Raw genomic sequence first — 27,939 nt, 5'->3', positions numbered from 1 at the left:
AATCAGAAGCCTTAATTTGTGTCAGTCCAATAGAAAACAGGTCAGCTGACCTTCATTGTCATGGTTACAGTAACAGGAAACAGCGGCCTCTGTGTCGAATCATATCATCACCACATTATTAACTGTGAAACATTCAGTGTGTGTGCGTGTGTGTGCGCGCGCGTATGTGTGTGTCTGTCTGTGTGTGTGTCTGTCTGTCTGTATGGGTGTCTGTGTGCCACCTGAGCGACAGGTAAACCACAGACGGCCTCACACACACACAGACAAACAGATGGTCCAACTGACACAGTGCTGCTGTGGGAACCCCCCCCCACTTCAGCTTCATGCACATGTTCAACCCGACACACACACACACACACACACACACACACACACACACACACACACACACACACACACACACACACACACACGTCACTCAGGATGTGACTACACATGAAACATGATCACAGTCTGCTACTCCCTCTAGATGGAGCTGGACAGAAACATGATGTCACAGGGAAGCTGACCTTTGACCTTTTGGACATGAAATGTCATCACATCATCCTGCAAGACATTTGTGTGAATTTTAGTCATGATTAGTGAATGAATTCTGCAGTTATGTGAGGTCACAGTGACCTTTGACCCCCAGTCTCTAATCAGTCCACCGTTCAGTCCGAATAAACGTTTGCGCTAACTTTGAAGACATGGGGTGCTGTCAGATTTCTGGTACAGGTGGGCGGGGCATAGTCTCCTTATGGTCCAAAAATGGTCAGTTCTGGCTCCTAAAAAAATGGCCTAAATGTCGAACTTGAGGCTTCAAAAATGTATTGGTGATGTCATGGCGGGCTACTGCCTGGGTAATATGACCATCGGCATGTAACTGTTAGCGTTTTATTCGGGTTTGCAAATAAAACAGCGACACATTGCGAAGAAATAATTTCAAAAATTATTTTACTTAGAAATTTCCCTTTGCTTGAAAAACAAACAAAGCATTTTTATGACAAAGACGATCATAGAACATGAAACCAATCAATATTGATCAGAATATTTGAACCGGCGACCTCGTTTCCAAAGAGGATTGTTTGAAATACAGTTCGTGTTTCACTTGGTTCAGATTCAGAGAAAACATTAACATGGATGTTTCAGAAGCACCGTTTCCGACTTTAAACTGTCGAACAGAACAGACGAAATATCCTCCACTCATCAAACTTCATTCTGATTACACTTCATCAACAGATCAATTCATCTGATTGGCATCAGTTAGAACTTCAAACGTAGTGTTCTAATCAGCGTCGTCAATAAGAGATTATCAGGCGTCTGGAAGCATCATGTGTTTGATCAGGAAAGTGGGTTTTAGAGCCTCTAAAAGAAAACAGGCTTTAAGTGAGCCGGAAGGACAGGAAATGTCACAATAAAAGCATTTTAAACAGAAATAAAAAAGGAACAGAAGAACAAAGGAGAAAAAAAGTCCACCCAGGAACACCAGAGACGCTCGGCACTCGTCTGGATCGTGACCACGGACGGGCCCACAAGAAATGTCAAAATACAGAGAGACACACAAAAAAGAAAAGAAAGTATTAATTACTTCTGATTGATATTTTTCAAACTGAGAGCAGAGGAACTTTAGATCCGTGTCCCCATCTGGTCCTCTAACCGGCCTGCCAGGAGCCAGTACATCGTGTCATTCACCACTTCATTCATTTACATCCAAACATCTTGCCCTGTTGTGGCGATTTAAAAACACAACGTGCAGCTTCTTGTTCACCAACAACCCTGAAGAAAAGTCCCAGTTCTACAAACTCATCCCAAACTACAGCCTTTTGAAAATCAGACTAACGGTGGGCCAACGCTGCTGGATGTTAGCGTGCTAATGTTAGCTGACTAGTGTAGCGGTTTCATTCATGCCACAGCAGCATCAAAGTATGAACACAGACAATAATAAAAACCTAAAGAGACGCTGATCAACTGTTAGAATAAACTTGAAGCTCTTTACTTGGTCCTTAGTCCTTACTCAGGTCCTCAGAAATAACATCTGCTTCTGTTGAACTTGGACATCTCTTCAGGCTGCTGATGTTTCAGTGATTTAGCTCCCTGAACTCTCTGCCACATGTCACTGACCTTCTTCCTCCCTCTCTACTCGACACATTTATTGTGACCGCATTAAACCCGTGTGTTAAAAGAGAGGAACTTGGAACTGGACTGTGGATCTGGACTCTGGATCTGGTCCTCTGAACTATGGTATTGTCAGCACTCAGGAAGACGTATAGAGGTGAAACCCGCGGGGACAGAGCAAAAGGCAGCCGTGTCATCGGTCAGACTCTGACGAGGAAGTCGAGGCAGAGGGAGGCCGGGATGTGCAGCGTCTCCAGGCTGAGCGCCGACGGCGTGTACGGGAAGAGGACGGGGAAGGTTTGCTTGGTGTCCAGCAGCAGCTGAGGAGGGTCGTTCCTGTCCTGGAGACGATTCTGCACAGAGACAGGAAGACAGTAGTTACCATGGTAACAGTGGATAAGAAAGAAGAGGGGGAGGAGGAGGGGGAGAAGACGAGGGCTCACCTGGATGTCTCTGATGAAGGACACGGTGACTCGCTCTTCGAACTCGTTCAAAGGAGTGTACAGGTTCAGGATCTTCACCATCTGCAACACAACACATCGACAGATCAATAACCTGATCACGTTTTTATTGATCATTCGGATATATTGATCGATCAGCCGATTGGCGGGTGGTCAGACCTGCTGCGTGGTGAGGGCGGAGCACAGCGAGCAGATGGCCTCGGCGTCCTGACTTGTCTTCTTCTTCACCTGCAGCAGTTGCGCCGCCTGAATGACCGGCTCCAACGACGCCGTGGCTTTACTCTGATACAGGTTGTTCCCCCGCAGCCACTCCTCCATCTGACTGGTGTTATACCTGTCAATCAATCAATCAATCAGTAAATCAACGTTCTGATGTTCTGAGGGACGCTGCAGATTTTCCAGTGTTCTGAAGCTAGACAGCTTGACAGCCAGCAGTTGCTGTATGTTAGAAAGGTGCGGTTCTGAGATGACATCATGGTGACATCACAGGGTTTACATCAGTGCCAGGGCGGGTACCTGAGCTGCATGCCGGTGCTCCAGGAGCAGACGTCCTTACGCAGCAGCAGGTTGTTGAGGGTGATGGCGTTGATGCAGTGGAAGAGCTGCCGCACCACCTGACCCACGATCTCGGGGTCCAGACCGTGGTCCCGCATGGTGGCGTGGAACTGCCCCAGCTGCCGGATCAGCGCCTGCAGGGTGTAGCTGGTGGGGCCGCCGGAGTCCGTGTCCATGCTGGACGAGCGGTTCCTGTAGCCCATCGGCTTCATGCCCGCCAGGCTGGGGATGCTCTCGCTCTCCAACATGGCCGACACTGGGCGGGGACAGACAGAACAGTGGGGTTTGGTGGAGACCCGGGCCTGCGGCCCGCCTCGATGCGTCTGACAGGAACTCACCGATCATGGGCTGGATGATGCCCTCGGCCACCCGGATGAGCTGCTGGTAGATCTGGATGGAGAGGTCGCTCAGCACCTGGCGGTACTCGGCCAGGTCGAAGTTCTTCAGGCAGTGTTCATTCTGCTTGGCTGTGTTCTGAGTCATGAACGCCTGAAAAACAAAGAGAACCGCGCCGATGAGAGCCGTCGCTCGCATTTTGAGTCTGTCGGACCGGGTTCCAGGTGTCACCGGGTCCGGGTCTCACCTCGTCCCCGCTGTACTGCTTCAGGCAGTGGAGTAGCCGGCTGGTGTTGGCCAGCCAGAAGGACGTCATCTCAAAGTCCTCGTTGTTCTTCTGCAGACACAAAAACGAAACGCGTCAAAGTCGGAGAACGTGCCTGTCGTCAGACCGGTGGGCGGAGCACTGACCTTGAGGACCTTCTTGATGGTGTTGATGGAGGAGGTGAGGAGGGACTCCACCTTCTGGTCATCGTTGATGTAGTCAGCGTGGCGGATGCACATGAAGAGGATGTAGGCCGGCAGACACGGGACTGTGGCCGACACGGAGCTCGGCTGGATGTCTGAAAACACACGTTAGCATGTGTTAGTGTTACATAAAACGCGTTACATAGAACACGCTAGTCTTCGGCGGAACAAGTTAACGTTAAGTAAAACGCGTTACCTTACGGAGAACGTGTAAGCGTTGCGTAAAACGTGTTAGCGTTACGTAGAACATGTTAGCGTTACATAGAACGACGTACGATGCATTGTACATATGATGCACCTGCACGAAAGCCAGTGTACCCGTGATGCTCTCCATGTTAGCTGTGAGCTCTGCAGCGACACAGACGACCCTATCTGGCGTGTGGGCGGGGCTTCAGCCAGACCATGATCGGTGAGAAATGCTGCCTTCAGGACAAACTCGGGGGACATTAAACCCACATCATGCCAGCGCTCTAGGCCTCACCGTTGATCAGAGTCCTGATCAGCTGGCCTTCGTCCTCCTTGTAGTACTCCAGCATCCCCTCGAAGTCCTTCTCCTTCCTCTGGACCGTCACCTGGCGGATCAGCTCCGGTTTGGACCGGCTGATCTGAGCAGCGGCCTGAGAGCCTGAAACACAAGACACACAGATGTGATCGGTGAGCTGCAGGTCCACAGATGTGATGCATCTGTGGCTCATTCAGTGGCCTCCCCGGTACCTTCCAGCTCCTGGACTTTCTTCATGTAGATCCGGAGCTGCTTCTTCAGCTTCCTCTCGTTCTTCTCCAGCTTCTCCACCAGCTCCTTAAGGTCCTGCGGCAGAAGACGGAGCAGCGTAAGAGAAAAAAAACGACGAAAACCGAGAAGGAGCCGCCGTCGTCGTCGGGAGTCTGACTTGTCCTCACCAGGTTGTCGTTGGTGAGCCGGGTAATCTCCTGCTGGATGCTGTACTCCACCTGCGCCTCCGGAGACAGCGACATGGTGTAGTTCAGGATCTCCTGCTTCTTCTCGATGTCGTCCTTTAGCAGCTCGATCTGAGTGTTTAGCGCCTCCAGCTCGTCGGTGTGCTGCCGGGACTGAGTCTGCAGCTGCGTCTCCAGCAGCCTGCGGTGCATTAACGTGTTACTGGGACACAAACAACAACAACAACAGCAAAAGCAAGAAGAACAACATCATAACAGCAACAATACAGAGAACACAACAACACAACAACATAACAACACATCAACAGTCTGCAGCTGCGCCTCCAGCAGCGGACCACCGATGTGTACCCGAGACACAGACAACAACAACAACAACACCAGATAGAACTGCACACCAGGAGCTGCAGTTTTAGCTGCGGCTGTTTGTTCTAACAGACTTTATTTCACCGTGCAGCCAGAGTGTGAAACATCCTGGGAACCACATCTTACGCGGAACCACCACATGTCCCTCTACGACAAGTCTGCAGCTGTCTCACTCATCAGAATCGAAGGATAGCTGCTGAACATTCAAACCCAGGAGTAAGATGGAGATTCATGGTTTCATGTTTCACACTCTGGCTGCAGCATCATCACCATTATCATCGTCATCACCACGGTGAAGAGCTCAGAAGAGCAGACGGGGACAGACAGCAGAAGCAGAGACAAACAGAGACCTGGCCACTTGTTTGAGACCCTGGTAAGCCAAACCCAGCTCTCCGTCTTCGTTCAGGTACCACCAGTCCTGATGGTGACTGTGAGAGGAGGAAGAGGAGGGCAGAGAGGAAGAGGAGGAAGAGCCATGCAGCCAGCAGGAGGCAGAGCAGAGGAAGAGTTAGTCAGCACACAAACACAGGAACAACGACGCGTTCAGCTTCGACACAGAACCAGGTTGGTTAGTGGTTACTAATATGGTCAGAACATCACGAGACACAAAGAACGACCAGAGGAACCCCGAATCTACGAACTGTCCCTTTAAACGAAACTCTTGAGGACAGGAAGTGGAGACACTTACTTCTTGGACTCGCACAGTCCACGATAGGCCCGGAGAGCCTCCTCTGAGTCCACCGGCTCCATGTTGCTGTTCTCTTCAGGGACTTTCGTGGTTTCCTGCTCGACACAGAACCCAGAACACTTGTCAAGAACCGACATGACGAACAGATGCTGCAGCTTCAAAACCTGTGACTTCCTCCTGAGCTGCTGTCATAGGGCGTGGGACTTGGGACCCGGACCAATCAGAGCGCGTCATTGTTTGAACTCACCCTTTGCTCCTTTTCCTCTAGCAACTGGGCCGTGCTGACGATCTGAGTCCGGAGGATAAGCACCTCCTCCTTGCGGGCATCCAGCTCCTCATTGGCTGCCTTCAGCTGGCTGAGCAGCACGTTGTAGCCGTCCTGCAGCTCATTGGACGAGTTGTCCTTCGACGCTCGCCCGGCGATGGTCTTCCTCAGCTCGTTCAGGTCGTTCTTCAGCTTCTTGTTCTCTGACTCAAGCTCCTGTCTCTGTGGACACACAGGTTCAACTTTGACCTTTGCCCCTTTTTGTCACATCGCATCAGCTTTTACTGGAGGCTCAGACTGGACGGTACCAGCCCGGCAAGACCGAGACCGGGCCCCCGCCTTCCCGATGACATCATGCAGGCCCTGAAAGATGCTGAGCTCTGGTTGGTCAGTTATCAGTGTGTCATGTGTCAGAAACATGTCAGTCTGAAATCAGATCACCTCGATCAGCGGCGTTATTAATCCAGAGGACAAACAGGAAGTGCTCACAGTTTTTACCTTGAGGTTGTTGTAGGCGAGGTCTGCTGTCTCCTGGTCCGAGGTGGGACTCCGAGTCTCCGAGCCCTGCAGGAGACACGATGACCTTCATGAGCATCAGAGACAAACTGATCCTGTCCGATACATCTCATTGGATGAGGTCACCCTGCTCATTGGATCTGATAAATCTTACTGATGATGTCACCTTGCGCTTGGCGAGCTCCTCCGTCTTGTCCACAGCGGCCTGCAGCCTCTTCCTCTCCTGCTCCAGCTCCCTGACTCTCATCTGCAGCTTCATGAACAGACTGATGTCCATCGCAGCCTTCTCCACTCCCAGCTCCTGCAGCACAGCACACAGTCACTGCCTCCGCCCGCCACTGCCATGCACTGCTGTTCACGTTCTGGAGAATAAAGTGCAAACACTCACCTCCACCAGCTGGATGGAGTCCTCAGTGTCTCCGACCTCGGAGGTGGAGATGGAGGGGAAGTTGGAGTCGGAGCCCAGGCTGCTCTGATTGGACGGATTTCTCCTGTGTCCCGGGTGGAACTGCAGGACAGACAAGACCGTTTCAGGAGGTTCCTGTTACTCTCCAATTTAAACCCTCTGACACCTCCCTGCGTCTCCACCCTGCCTCAACCCTCTGAGACATTAAACAGGTTGCTTTGTAAGGTCAAAGGTCACCTTGGTCAGAGACACCTCCTCCTTCAGGTTGTCGTATCTCTGCTCCAGTCTGGAAAACTCTTTGAGGAGGTTCTGGTAGCGCTGCCTCTCCTCATCCAGCTCTGCCTGCAGAGTCACACTGCTGACATTCTCTGCAACACACACACACACACACACACACACACACACACACACACACACACACACACACACACACACACACACACACACACACGGGTGTCAGTGTCCCCCTGTTGACACCAGGTGTGTCCTACAGGTGTCACTGTCTCACCTTCAGAGCTCTTCGACTGCTGCACAATCCTTCGGTTTATCTCCTCCTTCTCAGTCTTCAACAGAGAGTTCTCCTTCTCCAACTCCTCCACCCTCTGCAGGACACACGAGGAGACACAAACACACAAACACAGAAGTGAAAATGTGTAAAGTGAACATGGGGCAGCAGGAGGTGACAACAGAAGAGATGTGAACCACTGATCGGTCTTTCAGATTCTTCTCGGAGAGATTTAGGAACGTTCTCTGAGAAAAGACAGGAACGTCTTATAAAAATGTTCTGATGATGAACACGGCTCCTGTTTGACTCCACATGTAAAGACTGAGCTGCAGATCATCAATGAATCAGAACAGAGAACATGAAAGAACAAATCATCCTGTGTGTCACTGAACTTTAGACCAATCAGAACAAGCCTTTGTGGTCACAGAGGAGGTTCTGCAGCCGCCATGTTTTAGTCATGTAACGTTGTCACATTCTGAACGTGTCAGCTATCGTCGGACAAAGTTTCTACCCATCATGCACTGCTGCAGGTCTAGCAGGCATGTGTCAGCAGCGTGTTACAGCTCACCTGTTGCAGGCCCAGCTTCTCGCTGCTGTGCTCCTCCCCCAGCCTCTTCGCCTGGGCGTGCGCCTCCTGCAGCTCCTTCTTCAGCCGCTCCACCTCCTCCTGCAGCGACGTCAGCTGACCTCCGTCACCCTGCTGACTGCGCATCTGTTCCAGCACCTTCTGCAGCTTGTTCACCTCGGAGCCCAGAGAGACGTTCACCGTCTGCAGCTGCACGTTCTGCGATCGCAGGTCTTTGGACTGACACGCAAACACACGGGTTACCATGGAAACCATCAACAACAATTAATCAAGACACAGGTTACTACCATAGAAAGCATCAGCACCCTCGTGATCAATACACAGGTTACCATGGAAACCATCGACACCATCATGATCAATACAAGGTTACCATGGCAACCATCAGCTACACAATCATCAATACACAGGTTACCGTGGAAACCATCAGCTCCGGGATGATGGTTAAAATTCGTATCGATGAATTCTTTAAAGGAGCAGTTCAACTTTAAACGTAATAAATAATGGTGTAGACCAAACACACTGATCGATATCGATCAGCTGATTTTTTTTCAAACTGTGTCCCTTCAAAATAAGAGTAGCTGCAGTGCTATGCATCACCTGGTCGTCCATCTTCCTCTGCAACTGCACGATCTTGTTCTCCATCCCCGTGTTGAGCTTCTTCAGGTGCTCGGCTGACCGAGCTTCGATCTTCAGATGTTGCAGTTGCCGTTTGGCGCGCACGCGTCTGAACCCACACTGGATGACGATGGCTGCATTGCGCGCCCGTCTGAACCGGATCCTCTGCAGCCAGCCGCGGACGCACCTCTGGATGATCATGGCCTTGTGGTGCAGCAGGAACTGCAGACGAGAGGTCACACACACACACAACACAGACTCTTATTCATCCAATGAGAGCGGCCGCAGGATCATATGCACTCCTTTAATTGGAAACAGTGCGTCTCCAATGGAGTCGACACGTCAACAACACAGACTGCCGTCCTCACAGAGATCATCAGCTGTCAACTCGAACAAACTTTTAAACAATATATGAAATGCTGTTTAATACATGTTATATTAGATTATATGTTTAATTTATGTGGATCAAAGCAGTCTTTAACAGCCTTCGTCCCCTTGTCTCGGTTTACTTTATACATCCAATTAAAGAAGTTGCCTGAACCGCAGCCAATCAGATGGCAGATCAATAATCATAATGCTGGCGGATCGATCCCAATTATAAACTTCAGTTACTCCACAAATATTTCCGCAGATTGATTCACTTTTCTGTCGGCAGACGTACATCCGATGTCTGATGTATTGATTATTTAGTGTTTACTGTCGTGTTTTTTTGCCACCGTACCTCTTGGTAGATGCGGCGGGTGAACATTCCTCTGGTGAAGGCCTGGATGGTGACGGTGGCCCGTCTCACTCTCCGATAGGCCCGTCGGTCTCTCACCATGCGGTACTGCTTCTGACAGATGAGGGCGGCGCGGCTGTGACGCAGGAACTCGGCGTGCCTGTGGGACGACAGCAACACTCCTGAGCGTCGAGGTGACGACCCGACCGCCCCGCTGCCTGATGGGGAAATGCAGCTCGGAGGTGTGAAATATCGATCAGAAACCCGAGTTTTTGACTTTGAGTCTTGTTGTGATATGAAACAGCAGCTTTTACAGCAGGAACGATCAATGTGGGATTTGTGGTATGTGCTACTGAACAGATGTGTGACCACACTTTCACTCATTTGATCCTAACTCCGAAGCTCCTCCCTTAACTGTGAGTACTGAAGTCTGCAGTTCACTCACACACAGTGTGTTATTTCAGTTCGACCTGTCGGACAGACTAATTGCGTGTTGTCAGTACACAAAAAAGACGCAATTATAAAAACCCAGAGGACCTGGCTCAAACAAATAAGATCTGTTAGTTAGCGTTAAAACTCGCTTAAGAAGTAGGTTAAAAGCAGGTTTAAAAACGGAGCTGCAACTTTAAGATCCACATCTGATGACGAAAATCCTCAAACCTGTTAAAAATAACAAACACCTAAAACCGATAAAAATAAATAAAATCAATAACAAATGGACTAAAAACAGGTAAAAATGTCAATTTCCGAGAGAGCAGTTTGACAGGTAGGAAAAGACAACTATGTCCTCGCTGATCAACAATTCTGATTATGATACTGAACCAATCAAATCTGATAGTTTTACATTTTCTGATGAGGAAAATAATAGACAGGATTGATCAGTTGATCAGTTTTCTCTCTCTCTGGTCCCTGTATGTTTGTAGTATGTTTGCTCAGACAGCAGGTGCAGTTTGATGAAGTCGTACCTGCGGGCCATGTATCCTCGGCCGTATCTCTGCAGCGTGATGGCAGACTTGCGGATCTTGCGGTACCGAACCTTCTGCAGCCAACCTCGAACCGTCTTCTGGATCTTGATGCAGGCCGCACGGAACTTGTCGGCCCGGAGCTTTTCCAGGTACGCCACCTGCCCCGCCCGGAAGAAGATCTTGGTCTTTCCGAACTGGAACATGTCCGACTCCTGAGAGACAAACGGATCAGATGGTGAGCAGGAACCGTAAAATCGGGATCGCTGCAGCATGAATGGGCAGAACATGTGGAACAGCTGATCTGTTGTTTTACTGTCGGACCGGCAGGTTCTACAGTCGGCCTCCGCCTCGACTGATTTGTGGACATTTGCGCCACCGAAGACAACTCTCAGACACGTCGTTTAAATCCTGAATTATTTTGGGTTTGATTCTTCTTCTCTGCTGGAAGTGATTATATAGAGAAAAAAAAACAACGACTCAAACATGAGGAGCTACACCTGTAGGGGGCGCCAAAATGACCTCATTTATGTTTGGACTCATGTCTGCAGAACTGTGTGGCCAAGAACGGGAATTTTTTTCCATGTCAGTCTCTAAATTTATCTGCAGCTTCACCTAAAAAAAAGTTGAACATCTTTTCTAGATTTGCTGAAAAACCTTTGTTTAACGTCTCCTTAGTAACAGCCAATCATTACCTTAGCAACAGTCAATCATCTCCTTGGCAACAACCAGTCATCGCCATAGCAACAGTGAATAATCTCTTTAGCAACAGACAATCGTTGCCTTAGCAACAGTCAATCATCTCCATAGCAACAGCCTGACCAAATTGTCCCAGATTATCTTTTCTGAAGTAGTTCAGGAAGTTTTGACACGAAGAATCTACGTCAAAACTTCATACGATTCTCATTCTCAGAGTTTAACACGCTCGGTTTTTAGGACATTCTTTTTATCTTTGTTTATTTCTCCTGGGCCGTTTATTGGCTGCAGCGGACTCGTATCTTCGTGGTATTACTTAATGATTTATTTTGGTGGGAGAGCTATGTTATTTATTGTATTGATTTGTAGCTGCTGATATTGTGGATCAGTAAGAACTGAGATGTCCTGTGATCCAGACAGTACGAGAATACCTTCTCACCTTGATCAGAGTCTCCAGCAGGTTCTTGCACACCAGCTTCTTGTTGCCCGACATTATGTCGGACTTCTTCATCAGCACTCGGTACCTGCTGAAGAAGTCGGGGTACGTCCACCTGCAGAGTCACAGACGGCAGCTTTAAACCTGCATCACGTCACATCACATGACATCTGATCATCCACTCTGAGACGCTGATGATGAGGAGGACAGATGATGAAGGACTTCCCTGCTGCGACGATATGAGGGGCTGATGAGGACTAACCTGGACGGGTATCCGGCCGCGCTGATCCGGATCGTCTCCAGGACTCCGCAGGCTCGGAGCTGCTGCACCGCTCGCCGCGAGTCGAACCTGCAAACGACAGAGAAACACGTCAGCACCGACCTCACCTGGTTCAAAGTCCGGCCGCGGCTTCCTTCCTACCTCTTCTTCAGCATCGGGAACGCGAGCAGCTGCAGTGTCGGCTCACCGCAGACAGAATGAGAGTCTGACTCAAGACATGTGACCGAGGCCCGTCACCTGATTTAATGGCCCTGACATAGGAGAGTCTATCAGCAGACCTCGGACACTGAAACCATTCAGAGCTGCTGATTTGATCAACTCCGAGGGACCTGCAGCCTCCACCCACTGACCACCAACCACCAGAGGAGATGCCAGCAGTATGTTAAAAGTGCAATACCACTAGGGGCTGGTTCCAACAGACTCCCATTCAAAAAGCATTAACTTCTCCCCTGAAATACAAAGTCAGTAAATGTTTTCCACAAGTCATTATGGTGTCATTAGATAAACTCCCTCCTTCTGATCAGTGTTCTGGTGGTCCTTTTGGAGATAAATATTGGGACTCAAACACAGCTGTGTTTGGGGGCGGGGCTGTTTGATTGACATGTCTGTGGTGCAATCAGGTTTCTGCTCTTAAGTAGGTGGGGCATAGTGTCCTGGAAGACCTGGAAGCTATGTCCGCCTCAGGGCTGCAGGACTGTCAGATTGAAGCACTGACCATATTCGGTCACTGTGCGAGCGACCACTTCCTGTCTGTAAGACACCGAAGGACAAGAAGAAAGAACTTACGAGAAGGCCTCCTTTTCGTCGTTGGGTTTGATGCAGCGGACGTAGTGAGGCGTCGTAGCGTTCAGAGTCTCCATGAGGAGATGAAGAGAACTGCGGAACTGAGAAGCACAAAAAAACCAACATGTCAGAACCAGCAGCGGGAACACGGATGCCCTCCTGCAGAGGGAGAACCCACCTGGTGACCCACGGTCTTCCTGTGCTCCTTGTTTTGAGTTTTGGCAACTGACTTGGCCGCTCGGATGTTAATTTTGGACGACTTGGAGGGGACGGCGTCGCCCTTCTCTTGGAACAGATCGGCAACGAGCTGGAACTGAGAGAACAGAACTTAGAATTAAGAAAACAAAGAGACCAGAGAACCAAGAGAACAGGCAGCTGGTTCGGAGAGGTTCAAATACGACACAGAACAAAAGTAACGTTACGCAGCTGCACAGGAACAGAACCAGGAGGAACATCCACACAAGGTCTGCTGTGACGGAGGCCTTTTTTTTTTATTCTGACAAACTTCCACAGGAAGTGGAACTGAGAGCTTTAATGACTGCACAGAGTCCTGGTTGTGGTTCTGGTCCTGGTTTCCTACCTGGCTGGCCTTCAGGATGTTGATCTGCTCCTCGTAGACGGTGTCTCGGTTCTTCACCAAGAAGCCTTCACACTGATACTCCACCTGCGTAGACGACACCGTCAGTGATCCGAGCTTTAACCAGAACCTCGGACGGCTAGGAGAACCCGATAGAGGAATCGAGACGTCCTCCGCTCACCTGATCAGCAAAGTGCAGGATGATGAAGGACGTGTTGGACATACGAGGTTTCTGGAAGTGAGCGCTGCTGCCGTGCTGCTTGTACAGCTTCTGGGCCCAGTTCTGATCCGTCCCCTTCGGAACCTGGACCACAACGAGACCATCAGATACAGAGACAGACAGAGACAGAAAGACAGAGGGGGTCCGTCCCCCTTTTCTGGCACATTCAGGTAGTGTTCTGGTCACATGACTGGTTTATCGAAGACGTCCTGACAGCTGGACTCTGAACACAAACCCGTCCAATCGTCCGTCTTACCTTGCACTCCTCGTCCAGCAGGTCCAGGATGCCGAGCCGAGCCTCGATCAGGTCGATGCAGGGCTGGTTGTCGGAGAAGTCGATCAGAGTCCAGGGGATCTGCTCCTTCATGTACTCCTCCTGCTCCAGCTTAAAGACATGCTGAGAACACAGAGAGGACACAGTGTTTACACCATCGATCGGTTTTCATTGATCATTGATCGGATCGATTACTGACGACTCACAGAGTTGAACTGCTGCTGCAGCTTCTCGTTGGCGTAGTTGATGCAGAACTGCTCGAAGCTGTTCACCTCGAACGTTTCAAACCTGCAGAACAAAAAGCAGCCTTCACGAGACGAACACTACGTGTGAGGGTCACGGGAGGGTCGCGGGAGGGTCACGTACCCGTAGATGTCCAGGACTCCGATGAAGGAATGCTGCTTGGAGGAGGTGTGCAGCGCGACGTTGATGTGCTCCACGATCCAGTCGAACATGCGGGCGTAGATGTGCTTGGCGAGCGCGTGACGGGCGTTAGTCGCCTGCTTGCTCGACATGTTCTTCACGTACGTCTCGGACGCCGTCACCAGCTTCCTGCGGCAGAGCCAGTGCTCCATCTGCTGCATCTCTACCCCCAGCAGCCTACAGAAGTGCTGCAGGTGGAGGTCGTCGGTCTGCAACGCAAACACACACCGTCAAGAGTCTGAGGGTCCGCCGGCGGACCGACGGCGGGCGGCGACCTACCGAGATGTGACACGACTCGCCGTCTCGCTCTGAAAAGATCTCGATGTTCCCGAGGTGAAGGATGGAGGCAATGATCCGGAAGATGCTGCTCTGACTGCTCTCCTTCACACCTGGATACACACACACACACACACACACACACACACACACACACACACACACACACACAGGTCAGTGTTACATGTGTCTATATGTCTGTCTGCTGGACACCTGTGGACAGACCAGGTGGACATTCTCATGTCATAGGTGGAGATTCAGAGTGGACGTGGTTCCGTCCTCACCGAGCATCGTGAAGGCCTCTCTGGTCTTTCGGAAGTCTTCGGCGTCGTTCACGCCCTCGATGAAGATGTTCTCTCCTAAAGACGTGTAGACGAAGTCCTCTGCGGAGGCTGAGAGAGACAGAGGACAACGGTCAATACCTGGAAGTCCATTTCTGTCATTGAACCGAACACCAAACATCTGCTCATTTTGAGTTTGATGACGTCTCAGAAAAGTTGGGACAGGGGCGTGTTTACCACTGTGCTGCATCGTCTCTTCTTTAAACAACATTAAAACGTGTTGCTGCCATCAAATTACAAATTAGCATAAATCTTTTATAAAATAACTAAAATGTATTTAAAGCTTCAGCTTTTTGTTGTCATCGGTCTATTTTCAATTAAAGTTTACATGATTTACAAATGATCACATCATTCTTTTTTTTTTTTTACTTACACACAGCATCCCAGCTCTTTAAAAACGGGGTCGAACGTCGGGACACTAATGATATGATTGATCCCTACTCTCTAACATCTGGACTCACTGAGGCTCAGCTCCTTGAACTCCGGTAAACTGCCGGCGGCACACAGCTGGTAGAAGATGTGATAGTTCCTCTCCTCCTCCGCCTGCGACACAAAACGACAAACGCGGCGTGAACAGACGGATCAAAACCGATCCGAGGGCGTCAATCCTGAACCGGCCTGACCTGGAACACCACGCGGGACTTCTCCAGCAGGTACGTCCGCATGTTGGCTCCGATGATGTGGAAGCGCCGGCTGAAGCCGATCTGGATGTACTTCCCGAAGCGGCTGCTGTTGTCGTTCCGAGTCGTTTTGGCGTTTCCAATCGCCTGGAAACAGAAGGTCAATTCACCGTCAGTGTCGCCCTGTCCTCTGCTGCGTGGCCGTCGACGGTCTGTTCCAAAGTTCTGGTTCAATGAATGTGTGTTAGGTGCAGGACCGCATCTGTCCTCGTCCTCTCCGAGACACGCGTACCTCCATGATGGGGCTGGACGCCAGAACTTTCTCCTCCACGTTGGTGTCGTTCGCCGACCCGCCCACCGTGGCGAAGAAGCGCATGGCGTACTTCGCAGAGACCGTCTTTCCCGCTCCGGATTCCCCGCTCACGATGATCGACTGGTTCCTCTCATCCCTAAAAAAAAAACCAACAACACAGAAGAATAGAGTCCATCAATTGACCTCTGTGATGTCACAGAGATCACATGACGTCACAGGAACACCTGCGGTCTCTTCAGGTGTTTCTACACAGGACGTCAGAGTCATGACATCCTGACGACATCAGGCAACACTTTATAAACAAACAAACAGCCGCAGAAACATTCTCCGCGAGGGACCAATAAGGTCGTCCGCACACGGACGGACGGAGGACAAACGCGTCTACCTGGACATCTGCTTGTAGGCCTCTTCAGCCACGGCGAAGATGTGAGGGTCCATGTCTCCCATGTTCTGTCCACTGTAGGCCCTGATCACCTCGTCCCCGTAGATATGCAGCTGCTCGTACGGATTGATGGCAACAAGGACGATACCTGAGAGACACGCAGAGAGAGACGTGACGTAAACACACAAACGTCCTGCAGACTTCATGGATCCGTGATTGGCTCGGCGATTGACGAGCTCACCGCAGTACGTGTAGATGTGGTTGGACTCCAGGAAGCGGACGCGCAAGTTGTGCAGTACCGCAGGCTCGTGCAGGTAACTGAGAGCAGTGAGGTCGTTCTCGCCCACCAGGATGTCCGGGTTCCTTAGGAACGGAAGGGGGTTCGTCTTCGGCCCCACGGGGTACTCCAGGGGCTGAGGCAGTGAGAACCAGGAACCATCATCAATATGGGGTCAATACATGATCAATCGGAACCAACAAAGGGCCAGTAATCTGTGAGGAGGTATTGATAGTGTCTGACGTTACCGTCTCATCCTCCAGTCGCAGGTGAAGCACCGCCTCTCCTTCTTTGTAGTCTCTCGTGATCTCTGCAGCCTTCCACACATCGTCAGGGTCCGGGATCCAGACCCTGGTGAACTGAGACACACACACACACACACACACACAATATCAATAAAGACAGTTGAGGTCATTTGCTCAGCTCTTTACTGTTATCTGAGCTCTTCCTGTCTGCTCCAGTATTACAGCATAGATCACATTTTGCAGATGAGGCCCTGGGGCCCCTCATGTTGGGGCCCCCTCATGTTAACGCCCCTCATGTTGGGCCCCCCTCTGTGTCCTGCTGTCGTGCTGCTGTTTGCGTGAGTCGGGTTCCGTTGGCAGGAAATCCTTTTAAGTGTCCTGAGATCACTGGCGTCAGTCAGCTGATCGCAGAAACAATGACATCACCGCCTATCTCTGATGCAAATCACTGTACCTGGACCGGGATGTTGTTTACATGCAATCGGTACAGGTCACATGACCGCCAGCCACCAATCAGCAGACCGGATGTGTTTGGATGCAGCAGGTGAGTTTTGTTTTTACTGATGATGAGTCATGATCAAACAGCTGGAAACTGATTCGACATGAAGTACTGAGTCTGTCCTTCATCATCATCATCGTCATCTTCAGAACGTCTCCTCTTCATCAACTCATCTGTCAAAGCATCAGTAGAGATGAAGGTGACGAAGGTGATTCAACAACCCAAACATCTGCAGTCGAATGCTGCAGCGCTGATTGGCAGGATATATTTGAATATTCAATAATCAATAAAGAAGATGTTTAAAATCGACCTGAGACGACCTCACTGATAACAGGAAACACGGCAGGTTAAAAAAAAAAAAAGAATCACCCTTTAAACACTCGTCTCATAACTGAAGAGATCGTCATTATAATCAATAATCTATAATCAATAACCAACGATGTGAAGAGTTCTGTTCTGAGAGTGGAGCTGCAGTGTACCGACATCCCTAAACGCAGCTGTTCTGATCATCAACAGAAAAACAAACAAACAAACAAACATCTGCAGAGAAAATCTGAGAGAACAATGACGATCTGTGTATTGATCTGTGATTGGTTGGTAGATGACATATTTTGCCTTCGGCATTAAGCAAAGAAACACACTGCTGTTCATTCATGCGGCAGCGCAGCCAATCAGAGGAGGCCTGAGACAATATGTGTGGTTGTGTGTTTATCTGGGACACTGTCACAGAGCGTCCAATGGCTGAGTTCTGCATGTAGAGCCTCTGAGCAGGAAACACAGGCAGTAATGAGGACACACACACAGAGTAATATCTAGGTTTTAGTGTGTCGCGTGCGAGCGTCTCTGCACACAGGAATGTGTCTTCGGTGGGGGAGGGGCCACGCTGCTTTCGATGAACACTGACAGACAGTCTGGAGCAGAAGTATGTGGCCACTCGCCCCCACGGTATTGTTGTTGTTCAGATCTGATGAGCGCCGCGATTCTCAGGCTGAGCAGGTTCACGGAGCAGACAGAAGTGGGCGGAGTTACAGCACTTCACACAGCACAGGTGAGCTGAGGCTCCGCCCAGTGACGTGTCGGCACAACCTGACCTGAGGGTCCCGTATTTCATGAACAGCTGACTTTTCAGACACCAGCAGAACTTGTGAGCCAGAATTACCCGCGGAAATTACCACAAAGCAGATGGAGCAGCAGGACCCAACATCCCACCCCCAACCTGACTCAGGATTATGTGGTCCCCCAGCAGGTGGAGAAGCTTTAAGTGGCCCTACTTACTGATGTGGTGTCCAGGAGGAAGATTAGAGCTGCTGCTCCAATCAGAGCTTCGCCTCCAGATAATCACACAACTGTCAGTTACACACAAACACACACACTTCTTCCAAACAATATCTGATGAGGTTTGGGGTTTTACGTTCTGCAGTGGGCGGAGCCTACTGTCACCAGAGCTGCAGCAGACATGGATCAATGAATCTGATCGCCGCAGTGGAGCCACAGCACGCAGACAGGAAGTGTTTTTTTGTTTTTTTTACCCTCGGTCGGTCTGAGAGGTTCGACAGCTGCCGCCTTGAATCGTGAAAACATTCATCAAACCGACTGACGCTGCAATAACAGACATGTTTGGCTCTTTTGTTTGTCTATTTGTCACGTTGACGTTAGCTGTGTCACACGCGGCAAGACCAGAGATGTTTGCGTTTTTTAAGGTTATTGTTCACCAGAGAAACGATGATATTATTGGAACGTCCTGATTTTCCTGATGTAAACAATAAACATAGTGACAGTCACAGCTTTACTGATTCTGAGATCACAGGGGGACAAACCGGCGTCACCTCCGTCCACACCGGCATTTCCTGCCGTGCAGCGACGTAACGGTCTCGGACTTGTTTGAATTTAGCGTTGCAGGTCTCTGACCCTGTCACGTCGTGTTAGCGTGATCCATGTCGTGTTGGTGCGAGCTGCCTTGTCTTAACGTGAGATCGCAAAAACAGACGACTGAAGAGACGATTAACGCGAGCCGGGTCGCGCGATATTCTGAAGCTACAGGTCACAAAACCAGAAGCACAACATGACTCTACAGTCGGAGGTGATTCACACAGCAGCTGTCTCGTCCTGCAGCTTCCTGCTCGCAGCTTCCTCTCTGCAGCTACCTGTCTGCAGCCTGCTGCTCCACATTCAGACTCCCTGCGTGAATCAGTACGTTTAGATTTCCGAGCCGCAGTGAAGCCCTGCTGCTCAGCTTCTGCCATGGACCAAACGACGGCGTCGAATAATCAGCCGATTGATCAGCGGCAGGTCCGGGTGATGTCATCAATCACCTGTTCAGGCGTCACCTCACTGACAACACCACAGACACATCCGCGCAAACGCCGGATCCCACGTTTCCCACAATGCACAGGGACAGTCATTCGTCAGAGCCTCCCTGCTGAACAGACACACGACCATGCCTCCGCCCTGATGACATCACGATGACGTCATACAACCTGAACTTGTGTCCTGTAGCTTTAAGAATGTTTGTTGATAGAGTTGTTTTGTATCATGTAGAGTCTGTTTAAAGTTTAAACAGCTTCTCTATGCCATATTCTAACCACAGCTTTCAGGATCAATCAATTCTCATGTGTGTCGCATTGAGATAAATGACAGTTAGAATAATCAATCAGAAACTATTCAATAATCAATAAAACCTCTCATTTTTTCAGACCGAAAATAAATGTTAAATTCTTTTTGTTTTTACAGTTAAAATGTTTCACAGATCCGTTAATCGAAAAAAGAAAATAATGTGCCGGTTGATCGATGACGTAATAATCTGACAATGAGTGACTGAGGTTTTAAGTGAACTGAGAGATCAATCATTAATCAATAATGAATGATAACCCGACTGTATAGCCACGACAGCCTTCTGATTAATGTTTCCACCCGACATGTAAACAGACAAACACTTTGAATTTATCATTATCGAAAAGGTTTGTTTTCCTGCACCTGTCCGCTCGGTTCACGCAGAACTCCATTCAAAAATAGTTCGTTTTAAACACACTGTACAGCGTGGAAGAGCTGTGATAACAGATCTCACACAGTGACCTCTCCGCAGCTTCCTTCAACAGTCGGCTCATATGATCCTCCACACCGCGGTACTTTTTTTAATTTATTTATTTCCACTTTGGTTCACTCTCTCACTGCACCCGCCCCATCGGAACAGGTGATTCATCGTCGGAAAGTCCGAGTTAAATAACGTGAACTTTGGTTTGTGTGGAGTTGAATTTGAGGATCCGAACTTTACTGCAGGTGAATCCGGTCCAGTTCGGCCGGAAACAGACTTCTTTGCGGTGTGTTTGTTTCACAGGTGAGCAGAGCAGAACTTGAACTCACCTTTGTGAACAGCTCGTTCACAGACATCGTCCCTCCGGTTCGAACAAATTACACCAATGCGGTCGGTTCGGTCCTGTTAAAGATCCATGTGAGTCCCTGTACGATCCGTTTGGACCCCTTTTAGCCCACCTGCCCGGCGGACGCCACAGGTGTCCGCGGAGTTTCGGTCACTTTGTTCGATGGAACTTCCGCAGGAAACTGCGTCCTCCCTGGGGCGGCAGGTGTACTGCGGTAATACTCCGGTAATACCGGTTTCTGAAGGTCCACAAGTCAACCCACTGCCGGTCAATCGGCTCCGAACCGCGTGAAGTATCCACAAGTCCGGTAGAACCGGGAGCAGGTGGAGGGAGGTGCTGGTTCTTCCTGACAGCAGCTGATTGGTTGGATCCTAGCCAGGTTTCTATTGCACACGCACGAACACACACACACACACACACACACACACACTGACCGGGAGCTTAACATGAGTCTCCGGGCCCCACAGAGGGTCCAGAGCTAATGAGATGAGCCGAGCCGGCCGCTAAAACACTAATGTGGGCCTTGTTGGTTTTAATTTGACTTAACATTATTTAGTGTATTTTATAGTGTACATTATGCCCATGTGATCAGACAACATTCAATGCCAGCAACACGCCGTATCTGTCTTAGATGAATAATCAACTAACTTTACTCATGGTTCAAAGTGCTTTGTTTCACGACAATGAACCGTCCAACTCTAGAAACACAGTAGAATCAGTTCACACACTGTATTTAAACACAAATGTATGCTGGGAACCCCCCCCCCCACACACACACACACACACACCTCCTGTTGTTGGAAGTCAGTCAACCACAAATAGAAACAAATAGAATCAGAAACTAATTGATCTCTGCGTTTGATTTCAACCCAAAGGAGGACATGAAAAAGGACATGAGTGGCAGACTGGACATCAGCTGCATGATGGGAAATGTGGGATCCAGTATTGTTGGTACATCATCTTTGACCAAAGTTTTTCAGGCTCAGGTTAACACACGCACACACACACACACGAACACATTAAAGCCTGTCAGTCTAAACTCTGGGATTATTCCCTTCAAACTTGTGTGTGTAGTGTTATCAGATGTTATGTAGTGTGTGTTAATGTGTGTGTAGTGTTATCAGATGTTATGTAGTGTGTGTTAATGTGTGTGTGGTGTTATCAGACGTGTAGTGTGTGTTGATGTGTGTAGTTTGTGTTAACGTGTAGTGTGTGTGTTAACAAGTGTAGTGTGTGTTGACATGTGTACTGTCTGTTAACGTGTGCAGTGTCTATTATTGTGTGTAGTGTGTGTTATTGTGTGTAGTGTGTTAAGGAGTGTCGTGTATGTTGACGTGTGTTAACAAGTGTGTTAATGTGTGTCGTGTGTGTAGTTAATTATCAGACGTTGTGTAGTGTGTGTGTGTAGTGTGTTAACGTGTGTAGTTTGTGTTAATGTTTGTAGTGTGTGTTAACGTGTGTAGTGTGTGTTAACGTGTGTGTTGATGTGTGTGAACGTGGACAGTAACCACGGAGACGCTGCCTACTGATCAGATAAACTCTGCTGCTGTTCTCAGGTGATGAAGGACTTTTACCTCAGAGTACGGGTAGTAATTAGCAGCCATCCTTCATCAGTTCTGATCCGGACCGATCAGTACCTCCTTTTGATCCTCAGGACCGATCAGTACCTCCTCCTGATCCTCAGGACCGATCAGTACCTCCTCCTGATCCTCAGGACCGATCAGTACCTCCTCCTGATCCTCAGGACCGATCAGTACCTCCTTTTAATCCTCAGGACCGATCAGTACCTCCTGCGTCTGAACGAGACCGTCGCTCTCCGACGTGTCCGCTCAGGTGTTTCTCGTTCTCAGGTGACGCTCCACTCCCTTTCCACACCTGCTGCAGGTATGTTGACCTGCTCAGCGATCCACCCACAGCAGAATGACGATACCGACACGGCCGGGAGGGACGTCTCTACAGCACAGAGTCCTCCTGAGTCCTGTCCTCAGTCCTCATCTCTGTCCTCAGTCCTCATCACTGTCCTCATCTCTGTCCTCAGTACTGTCTTCATCTCTGTCCTCAGTCTTCATCTTTGTCCTCATCCCTATCCTCAGTCCTCATAACTGTCCTCAGTCCTCATCTCTGTCCTCATCACTGTCCTAATCTCTGTCCTCATCTGTCTTCATCTCTGTCCTCATCTCTGTCCTCAGTCCTCATCTCTGTCCTCAGTCATGTTGAAGATGCTACACATTCTCATCAGTTGAGACACAACCTGAATAATGATGATGATGATGATGATGATGATGAGAAACTTCACTGGAAACAAAAAAAACCACATGATGACACGACATCTGTCTGTGACAGCGAGGTCAGAGGCCAGAGGTCGCACACAGTGGAGGACATGATGGAGGGCTGCAGGACGGAGGGCACCTAAACAAAGAGCTACAGGACAGTGTGCTATCGGTCCGCCTCCTCTGACATCACACCAGCACGCCACATGATGATCCTTTCACAATAAGACACTCTTTCACAAAACAAAAAATCCCTTTCACAATAAAAACACCTTCAGTAAATAAATATTACCCAACCAGCTGCAGGCCGCAGCTGTGTGAATCTGAGATGATTCACACAGCAGCTGCCTCATCCTGCAGCTACCTGTCTGCAGCTACCTGTCTGCAGCCTGCTGTTCCACATCCAGACTCCCTGCTTGAATTTGGGGTCCGTCCTCGTGAACCGTCTCACCCCTCTGGTTTTAATAAAGGACTCGGGTCAGTCGGACTGACGAACAGTAACTTTATTCAATAATAACATGTGTCAGTTGTCTGAGTTGGAGGCGGAGTCTCTGGGGCACACCTGGCTCCATCTCTCCTGAACGGATGGGGGGGGGCGATGTCGGACACGGGTCTGGACAGGATGTGGTCTTTCTTCTGGTTGTAGATGTGCTGCAGGATCAGACCCTGCTCCTGCTCCCTGTGCTCCTGGTCTCTTTGCTCACAGCGAAGCTGCAGCTGCTGCTTTATCTGCCCCCGTAGGTCGGCCTGGTGCAAGTCTGCTGCCCTCTGCAGGCTGGGAGGAGGCAGAGCGATGTCACAAACAAACAAAGGAAATAAACAAAAAAAAAACAGCAGGAAACAAACAAACAAACTGCAGCAAACAGCAGGAAACAAACAAACAAATGTACCATTTCTTCTGCTCCTCTTCCTGCAGCTTCGCCTCCTCCACACTTCTCTCCAGCTCCTCCCTCTCCTTCTGCAGCTCAGCTTGTTTCTGCAGGTTTGCATCCTCTACAACACACACACACACATATACATTGGTATGGTTAACTGGTCTGGTTCAGTCCAGTTCAGTCTGGTCCGGTTCGGTCCAGTCCAGTCTGGTTCGGTTTCGTCCGGTCCTCTTACGTTTCTGCTGGACCTGCAGTTGGCGGCCCTCCATCACCTGGACCTTGAGGCGGTGTCGGGCCTCCCGCTGCAGCCGGTTCACCTGGTCCCGTTTAGTCCAGGTCTCCTTGAGCTTCTCCTCCACCAGCTGCTGGGTCTCCTCCTCCTCCTTCCTCTGCCGCTGCAGCTCCTCGGACAAATACTGACGGTACCTGCGCTGGTCCTCCTGCAGCTCCACCTGCAGCACAAAGACTCGTCAGAAGCCCAGAACCACAACCAGCAAAAAAAAAAAAAAAAAAAAAAAAAAAAAAAAAAAAAAAAAAAAAAAAAAAAAAAAAAAAAAAAAAAAAAAAAGCATGAGTCCTCTGTGGTTCGGTCCGTGATACCGCTCTGGAGAGCCTGCTGACATCAGGTGGTTCCGTGTCGGACACACAGAACTTCTGTGTTTTTGTTGGAATCGCTCACATCATGTTATTTTGGATTTCACTCATTAGAATCTGTTTTGACTCAGTTTTTATAATTTGACCTTTGACCTGATTGTCTGCTGCTGAGCCCGATCAGTCACATCCTCAATCAGTCCAGCTTATCAGAGGTGTTCCTATTATTTTGACCACTCTGTTCACAGTGAGGCTGAACGTTAAGTTAAAGAGGTTTGGTCTCAGACTGAACGCCCTTGACGCCCCCTGCTGGTCTGGAGTCAATATGATCACTGATTAACATCAGCTCACTGATCACACATCTGATCAGCTGGTCAGTTTGTATAATCATTCCAATCGTGTCTATTGATCTGCCTGAAACCAGCAGAAACATGTGGTCAGTTGTGGGCGGAGCTCTGAGGTGAGCTGTGTTCTTCCAGGTGCAGCAGGTGAGGCGTTCAGGTGTGTTTACCTTCTTCTGAGCACTTTCTTGCTTCACGTCCGTTTCCTCACGCAGCGCCTGCTGCAGGATGCGCATGTCCAGCTGCAGCTCATCCTGCTGCTCCTGGGCCAGTCGCTTCATCTTCAGCCGCAAGTCCTGGTCCAGCTGCCGGCGCCGGATCTGCTGGTCCTGAAGCTTCTGCTGCTGCTGCTGTTGCTGCTGCTGCTGCTGTACCTGACGCTGCTGCAGCTGCACCACAGGAAAGAGGGGCAGGGTTCACAGCCAATCACAGACCTCCTCTGCTTCAACCAACCAATCACAGACTTTCTTTGCTCCTACCAACCAGAAACGTGTTCTGGACCTGAACTTGAACCTGAACCTGGACCTGAAGTTTGTGAACTCAACACTCAATCCAGGGTCGTCCTGACTTCAGTCCACAGACACTGGATCCTACATTTCCCATAATGCACCCGGGCATTCATCTTCATGAGAGGACTGACAGCAACGTTTTGAATCTGTGGACTGACCCTTTAAATTAGCTTTTAAAGGATGAAGATGATCTACAGACTGTTTATCTTCCTCCTCTAGACAACCCTTTGATGATGTCAGAGCTGTGTGATGTCAGAGTCATGTGATGTCAGAGCGGTGTGGGTATACAGTGTGATGTCAGACCATAAGGCGGGCCTCTTCCAACTTCAGCTCCTTCTGCTCCTCCCTCTGCTGCTCGGTTGCTTCCATCTGCCTCCTCAAGTAGCTCAGCTGCTCCTCGGTCTCCTCCCGCTGCCTCTCCGCCCGTAGACTCTCCCGCTGCTCTTTGGCCCGTCGGTCCGCCTCCCAGAGCTCCTCAAACAGCTCCTCCTCCTGCTGCTGCCGCCACCGCTCCTCCTCTCTGCTCCTCACCTGAGCAACTCGCTCCTCGCACACCTGCTGCTCCCTCAGTTTGACCTGGACCCTGCGCAGCTCCTCACACTGATCCCTGCAGGACAGACAGACAGAGAGACAGACAGATGCTGTTGGCGGGACAACCAGGTTTCATATTTGCAGCAGCAGCAGCGTTGCAGCAGTTGTCACCTGAACAGCTGCTCCAGCTTGTCTGACACCAGCCGCTGTCGTTCTATCTCTCTTCTGCCTCTCAGCATTTTGAATTTGTCTTTCATCTTCTCTTGTTTCTCCGCCGTTGTCTCCTTCTTCTCCTCCATCTCCTGCAGGAGCCGCACCTGCTCCGCCTCCAGCAGCTCCCAGAGCCTGCGGAGACCGACGGACGGAGACACGTAAAGTCCTCCGCAGTCAAAGCACAACGCGCGCAGCGGCGAAAGTGCGTACAGACGGAAGTAATCTGAGTAGAAGTACTCAGATTACTTACTCGGCCGTAATGCGTCTCGGCGGTCGAACCTGCATCGCCTGTCCTCGATGTCGGACTCGTGTTGGTTCAGAGCAGCTCGCACTCCCCTCGCCACGTCTCCTCGCAGGAAGCGCCGCTCGGTGCTCCGCAGCCACGACTCGTTGACCTCGCAGGCCCGCTGGTACTTCTTGAACTCCAGGATCTGGTCTTGGGCCGCATCCTGCTTCCGTCTCTGCAGGATCAGGTGGTCCGGCGGCCTCAACGGGGGCGACTTGGCTATCTGTTCCACAGATACGAGTTTGACATTTACACGTGAGGCTCGAACATCGTCAGACTGACGAGGACAATCAAGTTTAAACTCATGAAGCCAAACGGGTTCAAACACACAAATAATAAACCCAGTAAACCTCCAACATCACCTTCATCATCTTCATCTTCCAACCTGGGCTCATTTACTCGAGCAGTCAGTGTACTGCAGTACAGTGTTGACATTTTTGTACCTGCAATTTATATTTCCTGCTTTATTATTTTAAAAGATTTTTAGAGTCGTAAATCTTCCCCATGTTTTATCTGATGACTCATCAGATTAAACTGGCAATTAAAACATGACGCAGCACATATTATGACCGACATGAAACATGAGGCAGCAAATATTATCATATGCCCTTACACTGTAATACTATAATACTTTACACTGAAATACTGCAGAATTTGTACTTCACACTGCAGTACTTGTACTCTACACTGTAGTATTTGTACATTGCAGTATTTGTACCTCACACTGCAGTATTTGTATTTGTATTATGACCGACATGAAACATGAGGCAGCAAATATTATCATATGCCCTTACACTGTAATATTATAATACTTTACACTGAAATACTGCAGAATTTGTACTTCACACTGCAGTACTTGTACTCTACACTGTAGTATTTGTACATTGCAGTATTTGTACCTCACACTGCAGTATTTGTATTTGTATTATGACCGACATGAAACATGAGGCAGCAAATATTATCATATGCCCTTACACTGTAATACTATAATACTTTACACTGAAATACTGCAGAATTTGTACTTCACACTGCAGTACTTGTACTCTACACTGTAGTATTTGTACATTGCAGTATTTGTACCTCACACTGCAGTATTTGTATTTGTATTATGACCGACATGAAACATGAGGCAGCAAATATTATCATATGCCCTTACACTGTAATACTATAATACTTTACACTGAAATACTGCAGAATTTGTACTTCACACTGCAGTACTTGTACTCTACACTGTAGTATTTGTACATTGCAGTATTTGTACCTCACACTGCAGTATTTGTATTTGTATTATGACCGACATGAAACATGAGGCAGCAAATATTATCATATGCCATTACACTGTAATACTATAATACTTTACACTGAAATACTGCAGTATTTGTACCTCACACTGCAGTATTTGTACTCTGCCCTGCAGTATTTGTACATTGCAGTATTTGCACTTCCCACTGCGGTAGTTGTACTTCACACTGCTGTATTAGTACTCTACACTGCAGTATTTGTACATTGCAGTATTTGTACTTCACACTGCAATATTTCTACTCTACATTGCATTATTGTTCATTGCAGTATTTGTACTTCACACTGCAGTAGTTATACTTCACACTGCAGGATTTGTACCTCAAACAACAGCATTTATACTCATCATCATACACTGAAGTATTTGTACTCTACACTGCAGTATTTGTACATTACACTGCAGTATTTGTACTTCACACTGCAGTATTTGTACTTCACACGGCAATATTTGTACATTACACTGCAGTATTTGTACTTCACACTGCACAATGTGTACTCTATACTGTAGTATTTGTACGTTACACTACAGTATTTGTACTGTTTGAGTAC

The 27,939-nt window shown here is 49.2% G+C and overlaps 2 protein-coding genes across 3 annotated transcripts in view; both read right to left on the bottom strand.

The window, feature by feature from the left end:
- Nucleotides 1-942: 942 nt before the first annotated feature.
- On the bottom strand, nt 943-22,184 carry myo5b (myosin VB). Of its 2 annotated transcripts, XM_069700927.1 has the most exons (40): nt 22,050-22,184; nt 16,603-16,713; nt 16,319-16,490; nt 16,081-16,225; nt 15,675-15,831; nt 15,386-15,529; nt 15,224-15,305; nt 14,706-14,813; nt 14,425-14,534; nt 14,089-14,354; nt 13,929-14,010; nt 13,705-13,845; nt 13,410-13,532; nt 13,232-13,315; nt 12,830-12,964; nt 12,655-12,752; nt 11,851-11,937; nt 11,592-11,703; nt 10,460-10,671; nt 9,498-9,654; nt 8,759-8,998; nt 8,144-8,380; nt 7,579-7,672; nt 7,308-7,438; nt 7,053-7,172; nt 6,831-6,965; nt 6,647-6,712; nt 6,131-6,370; nt 5,884-5,978; nt 5,546-5,623; nt 4,815-5,013; nt 4,629-4,722; nt 4,396-4,539; nt 3,858-4,009; nt 3,694-3,783; nt 3,449-3,599; nt 3,072-3,366; nt 2,715-2,889; nt 2,538-2,618; nt 943-2,447 (listed from the first exon to the last, which is right to left on the bottom strand). In XM_069700927.1, exons 1-40 carry the CDS (start codon nt 22,077-22,079, stop codon nt 2,295-2,297), a joined length of 5,526 nt encoding a protein of 1,841 aa, XP_069557028.1. In that variant the 5' UTR covers nt 22,080-22,184; the 3' UTR covers nt 943-2,294. The 2 variants fall into 2 exon arrangements, with proteins under 2 accessions (XP_069557028.1, XP_069557027.1); XM_069700926.1 differs by lacking the exon at nt 5,546-5,623.
- A 476-nt stretch (nt 22,185-22,660) lies between these two features.
- Nucleotides 22,661-27,939, bottom strand: part of cfap53 (cilia and flagella associated protein 53) — a 5,476-nt gene continuing 197 nt past the window's right edge. Inside the window, exons 2-9 of the mRNA XM_069700762.1 lie at nt 26,085-26,314; nt 25,764-25,937; nt 25,365-25,668; nt 24,723-24,941; nt 23,856-24,072; nt 23,636-23,738; nt 23,264-23,520; nt 22,661-22,770 (exon numbers count right to left, since the gene is read on the bottom strand). Coding sequence (XP_069556863.1) covers nt 22,661-22,770; nt 23,264-23,520; nt 23,636-23,738; nt 23,856-24,072; nt 24,723-24,941; nt 25,365-25,668; nt 25,764-25,937; nt 26,085-26,314 — 1,614 coding nt within the window. The remainder of the gene's footprint in view (nt 22,771-23,263; nt 23,521-23,635; nt 23,739-23,855; nt 24,073-24,722; nt 24,942-25,364; nt 25,669-25,763; nt 25,938-26,084; nt 26,315-27,939) is intronic.

This window comes from Brachyistius frenatus, unplaced genomic scaffold, assembly GCF_029030835.1.
Source record: "Brachyistius frenatus isolate BFR_SWC_R1_liver_20210118 unplaced genomic scaffold, ASM2903083v1 Contig_35, whole genome shotgun sequence".
Taxonomy (NCBI): Eukaryota; Metazoa; Chordata; class Actinopteri; family Embiotocidae; genus Brachyistius; species Brachyistius frenatus.
This window is presented reverse-complemented; position numbering and strand designations above follow the sequence as displayed.

Excerpts from the sequence above, each read along its gene's own strand:
- myo5b (XM_069700927.1), bottom strand. The coding sequence starts at position 22,079 with ATGGCTGCTAATTACTACCCGTACTCTGAG. Across the intron at positions 13,316-13,409 it reads TCCTGCACTTTGCTGATCAG|GTGGAGTATCAGTGTGAAGG; the intron begins GTGAGCGGAGGA and ends TCGTCTACGCAG. Across the intron at positions 5,979-6,130 it reads TAGAGGAAAAGGAGCAAAGG|GAAACCACGAAAGTCCCTGA; the intron begins GTGAGTTCAAAC and ends TGTGTCGAGCAG.